Source organism: Rosa rugosa, chromosome 5 (assembly GCF_958449725.1).
Source record: "Rosa rugosa chromosome 5, drRosRugo1.1, whole genome shotgun sequence".
Lineage (NCBI taxonomy): Eukaryota > Viridiplantae > Streptophyta > Magnoliopsida > Rosales > Rosaceae > Rosa > Rosa rugosa.
The window spans coordinates 6,732,542-6,741,564 of NC_084824.1; the positions used below are offsets into that span (position 1 = coordinate 6,732,542).

Sequence of the window (9,023 nt, forward strand, 5' to 3'; positions counted from 1 at the left end):
TCGGAGCTCAACCCCCAAGCGCCGCCGTCACCGAACCAGACTCTCTCTCTCTCTCTCTCTCTTACTGCCATGGCTGTCCCGGCACCCCACTTTCAGCTTCAGGCCAACCTCGATAGATCCACCTCCGGCGTCACCAACAACCAAACCACAGATCCACCGATCCAAGGCCCACAGCCACAACTCAACCCCAACTCTGATCCGACTCCGAACCCAGGCCGAATCGACTCCACTCCAACGTGAAACACTCTCCGACGACTCCTCACAGTCCGGTGGGTGCCCAGATCAATTCCTGGGTGCCTAGATGATTTTTGTTTTTGTTTTTTTGGTATAATGAGATTTTTTTTAATTTTTTTTTTGTATATGTAATGGTTCATTTGAGGGCAATTATATGATTATTGGAGGATAATAATATCATTATTGGGGCAATAACATGATTATTAGGAGGCAATAATATGATTATTGGGTGGCAATAATATGATTATTGGGAGACAATAATATGATTATAAATTGATCAATTGTGCCTGTAGTGTATTCATTTAGGTTTTGAGAGTTCATACAATTCACTGGACGACAATAATATGATTATTGGAGGAAATAATATGATTTTTGGGAGGCAATAATATGATTATTGAGGGGCAATAATATGATTACTGGGGGGCAATAATATTGTTACTGGGTATTATTAGTCCACGGTCGCCGGATTCCGGTCACCGGAGTCTGGCAAGGTAACCAACGACTTCTCTCTCTAAGTGAGAAAGAAGGAGAGGGCAAAAAAGTCCCAAAAATAAATAAAAAGAATAAAAAAAGAATTAATTGGGTAATAAGGAAATAATCCCTTAGAGTGTTTTGGGTAAATGGGGTTTTTAAACTCTTCGTTGTGCAAGTGGGCAATTGTTAAGCAGAAATTGGGTAAATGATCATTTCCCCTATTAGAAATCATTTCCTCTCCTCTTCTTTTGACATTATATAGGTTAGTCTACTCTCATATATGTACGATGTGCACGTATTATGGGAGAGGCCGTGAAGAGAGGAAAATGTGGAAACACCACCGCATCAATCCAATTTTTCTTTCATAAAAAATATTAATTTTAATATTGTTCGAATTTTCAGGCGAAATTATAAAAGTTAGAAATTTTTATTAATGAGCTGTTTCCTATTCAATTAAGAATAGGAGCTATTATTTATTTATTTTTGAATAAGAAGAGGAGCTAAACTTAAACGAACTTAAATTAATTATTGAATCACTCAATTTACTGTCTGAATAATGTGGAAAAAATCTCAGAACAGATCCTAAACCCTAAGCGACGTCTTTGTGCGCCGTCGTCAAGCGATGTCTCGGTGCGCCGCCGTCAAGGCTCCTTCCGTTGAGCACCCATCCATCATGCTACAGGGTAGCATACTAGTTTGGAACTGTCGAGGTTTGGTTAACCTTGACACACAACGTGCTTTGATCGATCTCGTCTGAGCGCGTAAACCAAGTATGATCTTCCTATCAGATACCCTAGCCAAGAAACCCTTGATTGACTCCATCACCAAGAAAATGGGATTGAAGGACAACATTTGTTTCCCACAGCAGAGATAATCACAAGGTGTCGCACTACTCTGGAATCACGACACACATGCAGATATTAGAACGTCATCTGCACACCACATTGATGCCATCATTGGTAAATCTGATAGCATGGAAAAATGGAGATTTACGGGCATATATGGCTGGGCTGCCAGGACTGATAGAAGCAAAACATGGGATCTTATCCGCTCCCTAGCAGCAGAACCATGCAACCTCCCTTGGCTAATGGGCTGGGGATTTCAACGAGATTATGTCTCAAGCAGATAAGTCAGGGGGAGCTCCAAGAGCGTCTGCTCCAATGAGGGAGTTTCGTAGCACTATGGCAGCATGTGGACTGATTGACATGGGGTTTATAGGCAGCAGATTTACATGGAGCAACAAATTCACCAAAGAGAGGCTGGATCGAAGTTTCCATACCACGCAATGGAGAAGTAGGTTTCCCTATAGTAGAGTTATCACAGTCAAACCCAGTGACTCCGATCATTACCCTATTTCGATTGAAATTAGTTTAGAGAAGTTGCTGCATCAAAAAGTTTCAAAAATGTTTCATTTTGAGGAGATGTGGCATGGTTATTCAGAATGCAAGGCGATTATCCAAAAAGGCTGGGCGCAACCTACTACGGGGAATGTGTTACGGCAATTGAGTTTCAAGATTAAGGCTACTGGGCATAAATTGTTACAATGGCACGAAACTGATTTTGACAAACAAAAAACTGAAATGCGTGTGGTCCAAGAAAAATTGAACGATCTCATGAAGCTCCCTTTTTCCCCGGAGCAGTATGAAGAACAAAGGGGGTTACATGTCAGGTACAGCTAACTTCTTTCTCAACAAGAGAAATATTGGAGGCAGAGATCAAGAGCAACTTGGCTAAAGGAAGGAGACCGTAATTCAGCCTATTTTCATAGAAAAGCTAGCAATCGGAGGAGCAGAAATACTATAAGAGGATTGAATGATGAGCAAGGGCAGTGGCAGACTGAACCAGCAGAGATTCACAGGCTATTGATGTCGTATTTTCAAGATGTTTTCACTTCTAAGGGCTGTAACAGTGAGGCCATCAGAACTGTCATTGATGCAACACCCACAAAAGTAACCGAGGAGATAAATGCCAATATGCTCAAACCCTATAGTGATGAGGAAATTAAAGTGGCTCTTTTTCAAATGCATCCGTCAAAAAGCCTTGGTCCAGATGGTATGTCACCATTCTTTTTCCAAAAATATTGGTCTATTGTTAGTATGGATGTCTGTTTGGCAGTCAAGAACTTTTTGGAAAAAGGGGAACTTTGGAAGGAGGTCAACTTCACACATATATGCTTGATACCAAAAATCACGTCTCCAAAGATAGCTGCTCACTTTCGACCTATAGCCCTTTGCAATGTCATTTGCAGAATTACTTCAAAAGTAGTCGCTAACAGACTAAAGCAGTATCTGCCTGAAATAATCTCACCATTATAGAGTGCATATGTACCAGGGCGGCTAATTTCAAATAACACTCTGGTGGCTACAGAAACGGCTCATTTCATGCATAAACTTAGAAGTCAAGAAACGGGTTTCTTTTCCCTCAAATTGGACATAAGCAAGGCCTATGACCGTCTGGAGTGGCAGTTTATCCAAGCAATGCTCATCAAATTAGGTTTTCATTCTAATTGGGTAAGCACGATTATGAATTGCATAAACTCAGTCACTTATTCTCTTCTTATACAGGGAGAACCTACAGAAAAGATTGTACCTACAAGGGGGATTAAGCAAGGTGACCCGTTATCACCTTACCTTTTTATCTTATGTGCTGAAGGGTTGTCTGCATTGATCACCAAGGCAGTTCAAAACAACAACATTGCAGGCCTCAAAATGTGCCCTCAAAACTCTGCATCACTTTTTTTTTTGCAGATGATAGTTTCTTGTTTGGAACAGCTACTGAAACTGAATGTGTATGGTATAAGAAGCTCCTTGATGTTTATGAGAAAGCGTCTGGGCAGAAAATTAATTATCAGAAAAGCAGTGTTGTCTTTAGCCGGAATGTGGAGATGGCACAGCAAAACAAGTTGGCTGCAATCTTGGCTATAAAACGAGAAGATGAGCATGACAGGTACCTAGGTTTGCCGCTGCGTGTTGGAAGATCAAAAACAGCTATTTTTGAGTACATCAAAAAAAAGCTAACCAAGAAATTGATTAGCTGGAAGGCAAAAATCCTCAGTTGTGCAGGAAAGGAGATTTTAATCAAAGTAGTGGCACAAACTATGCCATTGTATGCCATGAATTGCTATTTGTTACGGAAAAGTCTCTGTGATGATATTCATAAACTGTGTGCTTCATTTTTTTGGGGAGATACAGATGATAAAAAGAAGATACACTGGAGGAGCTGGGAAAGAATGTGTTTAACTAAACAGGAAGGAGGTATGGGTTTCAAGAATCTCTACGCCTACAACCTAGACATGCTTGCAAAGCAAGGTTGGAGATTAATCTCAAATCCTCAATCACTCATTGCTCAAGTCTATAAGGCTCGGTACTTTCCATATAGTTCTTTCTGTGATGTGGAGTTGGGAGATTCTCCCTCTTTCTCTTGGAGAAGTATTCTCTCTGGAAGACCTGTTCTGAAAGCAGGTGTACAATGGAAGATAGGCAATGGAGCTCAGGTAAACATATGGAGTGATCGTTGGATCCCAATTGTCCCTCAATATCAATTACAGAAACCGGCCAATACTGCTTTGAACATGGTAGAAGAGCTCATTGATGGTGACACTCGAGAATGGAATCAGACTTTGGTAATGTCTCTCTTTCCTCCATATATTGCTGAAAAAAAATTTTGCATCCCGATTAGTAGTCATGCATGTCATGATAAACTCATTTGGAGCTTGGAAAAGAAGGGATTCTTTTCTGTGAAATCAGCCTATTGGATTGCTAGAGAACAAGTCCTGCAAAATTTTCTTTCTTCCACTTCGAATGGTGATCCTTATAAAGAACTGTGGAAGCGACTATGGAAAGCCAAGGTGCCAAGCAAGGTTCTTATATGCAATTGGAGGGCATGCAATAACCTCTTACCCACCAGAGAACGTTTGTTAACTAAGGGTTATACTGGAGATATGACATGCTTACTATGTCATCACCACATTGAGGATGTTTCACATGTGTTTTGTAAGTGTCTTAATGCACATCAACTCTTATCTCAAGCACCTTTTAATCTGCAACATACCTTTCTCCCTAGAATCAACTTCAAAGAGTGGATGCTAGAAAGAGCTTTAGAACTTCAACGGAAGTGTTTGCAAGGTTACTAATGCTCAATAGGGCATTATGGAAAAACCAGAACAATGCTTTATGGAATGGTCAAGTTCAAACAGCTCAAGATCTGCTACTTGGTAGTTTCACATGGCTGGATGAGTTTCAACAAGCCAGAGGGATTGAACCAAGAGCAAAACAGCTTGTAAGGCACAAATGGCAACCGACAGAAGAAGGGAGACTCAAGCTAAATGTGGATGTAGCCTTTATACCAAATCAACATCATGGTGGAGTTGGTGGGGTAATACGAGATGCAGCAGGACAATTCAAAGCTGCTTTCATGCGTCCCATTACGCATGCGGCCTCACCAAAGCAATGTGAGCTGCTAGCTATTAGAGAAGGTATGGATCTTCTTTTCTCATTACAGTTACATAATGTTGTAATCGAAAGTGACTGCTTCGAAGCAGTTAATGAAGTTTCCAGCCCTCAATATGAGTTACTAGCCAATGGAGGTTTAATTGATGATATAAAACAAAGTTGGAGCAGGCTGCAAGGTGTGAAAATCCAACACACTCCTAGATCATGTAATGCGGTGGCTCACCGCCTAGTTGCTTTAGGTTTTGAGACAGAGCAAGGTTTTGTTTGGTTTGAACAAGCACCCGAAGATATTCGAGATGTGCTTCTACATGATTGTAATCAACTCAGTTGAGTTCTATTAATAAAGCTCTTTCATTGATTCAAAAACAAATTACTGTCTGATTAGCCATTAAAATTATAATAAATAATAATGTAAAAAGAGGACTGTAAAAATTATTTAACGTAACTGTTTTGATGAAGAGATAAGAAAAATGTTTCAAAAAAGATGTTTTGATAAAGAGATAAGAATTGTCTAGCCTAAGAAAATGTTATCTCTTTATCAAAAACAAAAACAAAAAAACTATAACACCACGAGCCAACCGGCATTATCACACGTGATGTTGATGTGATGTAAGCCCTTTCAACTCCCATGTCAGCCATGCAGCTGATTAGGGCAAGAGAAACTGCTGACGTTGCACGAGAGTTTGACTCAAACTCAGGGAAAGCCGAACCTCAGCACACGCTTACCACAGTCTTTCTTCATCCCGGAGTCGACGCTCACCGAGCGTTGAACCTTTGAACCTTGACCTCAACCAGTATATATATGACGATAGTCATATGGACCTCCAACAAATTCAGTACGTTTCACAGTCCACAATCCACATCAATAAGAAACTAAGCTAGGCAGCCATGGCAACCAAACACTTCTTGCTTGCCATCTTTGTCCTCCTCCTAAGCTTTGCACCCCTCAATGTTTCGGCAGTTTCGCCACAATGTGGGGAAGAGATCACACAGTGCCACAACAAAGAGGAGGCCTTGAAGATGAAGATCATTGCCATAGCTGCCATACTAGTCATGAGCATGATCGGGGTTTGCTTGCCATTATTTTCGCACATGGTGCCGGCTCTTCAGCCCGACAAGAACCTGTTTGTGGTGGTCAAGGCGTTTGCATCCGGTGTCATACTCGCGACCGGGTACATGCACGTGTTACCCGATTCGTTTGAAGACTTGACATCCGAGTGCTTGCCTGAAAGGCCGTGGAGGAAATTTCCCTTCACGACATTTGTGGCAATGCTCTCGGCTATTGTGTGTATGATGGTGGATTCAATTTCGATGAGTCGTTATAAAAAATCTTTTCTTCGAGCTACTGGTAATGGCGACTTGCGCAACAGTGCCAAAATTGAGAGCGCCGAATCAGCGGATATTGGACATGGTCGTGAAATGAAAATTGAGGAGGGGATCAATACTAAGGAGGAACAATTGATGAAGCATCGTATTGTGGCAAAGGTACATAAATTCTCTAATTGTCGAATATTTATGGTTTTGGATCAATATTTCTGTATTGATTAATCGAGTGTTGGATGGAATCTACTTGGTGTTGATGCAGGTATTGGAAACAGGTATTGTAGTGCACTCAGTAGTGATTGGATTGTCAATGGGGTCATCTGAAAACCCTTGCACAATTAGACCGCTCATTGCTGCAATTTGTTTCCATCAACTATTTGAAGGAATGGGTCTAGGAGGGTGCATACTTCAGGTGATTAATTAGTCTTATATAACTAATTTAAAATTGTTAACGTGGCATGAATATATGATCACTATTTTCTAATTTTGGTATGACTTGTAGGCTGAATTTGGAAGCAAGATGAAAGTAATCATGATGTTCTTCTTTTCATGCACAACACCATTTGGGATAGTGTTAGGGATTGCGTTGTCTAATGTATACGAAGACAACAGTCCGAAGTCTCTGATTGTGGAAGGGCTGCTAAATGCTTGTTCTTCAGGGCTACTCAATTATATGGCACTGGTGGATCTGCTAGCCGCTGAATTTATGGGTCCTAAACTGCAATCAAATATAAAGCTCCAAGTATGGTCGTACATTGCAGTTCTTTTAGGAGCAGGAGGCATGTCAGTAATGGCCATTTGGGCATAATTTAGGATCTAGAACCATGCCAAAAAAAAAAAGGAATTCTTAGCGTACGTTTTAGTTATCCATGGAAATATTCCTGCGCCTTATTAAGTACTTTGTACATGAAGAGCAAAGTAGGAACAAATAACTGAGAAAATGGTTCTTTAATTTTTGCACCTTTAGAATTACAATTTTGTCTCCATTGCATTTTCCAGCTGAGTTAATGAAGGAAAATTTTGGGTTCCATTTACTGAAGTACTCCATTGAGTACGTGCATTCATTTACCTTGAGTCCATGACTGGTTGATCGATATATATATCTCAGTATATTACCCTCTCTCGATCAGTTAGTCTTCTCACTGTTTTTAATATCCAAAAAAAAAAGTCTTCTCACTGTTTCTGTTTCGGTTAAAGTAATTAAGCGAAAGGGTAAATTTGAATGGCACTACCAAGCAACAAACACCTAATAATTGAACCGGCCACAAACTTATGGTAAATAGTGCATTGTATGTCTTGAAATCTAAAAGAAAATCGAACACATTTGGGACGTACTGTACCGAAGATTTTTCACAGAATTATTGTTTCCAAGGATGAAGATGAGCCAGGTATACTCACAATTGACCACACATGCATCATGTGGATTGTGGAGTAGTGCTAGGAGCTAGAAAGTGAAAAGGGTTTATAATTAGGATGATAGTTAGATTAACAAACCTTGACCGATCGTGGTTATAGTTTGTCCGATCCTATGTTTTTGAAATAGATGATTATCTCCCATTCAAGATTTGAGAAGACAGTAGTAGGCCTCAACTGTCTCTCAATTATATCCACGCAATCAAAAGGATACTCATTCCTCTCAAGACCCTTTTCTAAAAGCTTTGGCTGTAACAGTTGGCTTTGCTTTCAAAAGGGAGATATCATGCTTGGTATTCCTTTACCTGTTTGTGAACAGGAAGATGAATATATTTGGGGTCCTTCCTCAAATGGAAGATTTTCTATTAAATCTGCTACTTGGCTGCAATATGATCATCTTCATAAGCATAGCCAATCCAGGTTGATTAATAAGCTCTGGCAGCTTAATGTTCAGCCAAAAATTAAAATCTTTGGCTGGCTGTTGCTTAGAGGAAGGCTCAAAACAAGGGATAGGCTTTCCAAGTTTGGAATTATTAATGATAATTCTTGTCCTCTTTGTAATAGAGATAATGAGACTGCTGACCATTTATTTGGTTATTCCGATTTTACTAAGGAAGTTTGGAGGCTGGCAAACATTAACACCTCTGTGGACTGGGAGGATGGGTATCTCAAAGTTTTTGAGGAACTATTCTTACTACAACCTTACAACGCTGACCTGTTTGCAAAAATTATTACTTTGTGCTGGCAGGTTTGGAAGACTAGAAATAATGTGATTTTCAGAGCAGCTACTGCTAATCCTATGTCAATTGTTATGACAGTTGAAGCAATAATGAAAAGCTTTGTTGATTTTAATACTAGTACTAGCGGAGCAAAAACTTCAAACATTTCAACCACAATTAAGTGGTCTACTCCTCCTAGTTCTTTTGTTAAAATCAACTTTGATGGTTCAGTTAGTAGATATTCAGCTGCTAGTGGTTTTGTTATTAGAGACCCTGATGGAAGACCAGTTATCGCTGCCACCAAGTATATTGGCAACTCTACTACCCTCGTCGCAGAAGCTACTGCTCTCAGGGATAGCCTGGTTGCGGCCAAAGACAAAGGTTTCACAAGAGTTGAAGTTGAAGGAGA

The 9,023-nt window shown here is 40.2% G+C and overlaps 1 protein-coding gene across 1 annotated transcript; it reads left to right on the plus strand.

The window, feature by feature from the left end:
• The first annotated feature begins 6,008 nt into the window (after positions 1–6,008).
• Positions 6,009–7,475, plus strand: LOC133712936 (fe(2+) transport protein 1-like). The gene is made up of 3 exons (XM_062139047.1): positions 6,009–6,644; positions 6,745–6,894; positions 6,985–7,475. Exons 1-3 carry the CDS (start codon positions 6,048–6,050, stop codon positions 7,288–7,290), a joined length of 1,053 nt encoding a protein of 350 aa, XP_061995031.1. The 5' UTR covers positions 6,009–6,047; the 3' UTR covers positions 7,291–7,475.
• The last annotated feature ends 1,548 nt before the right edge of the window (positions 7,476–9,023 follow it).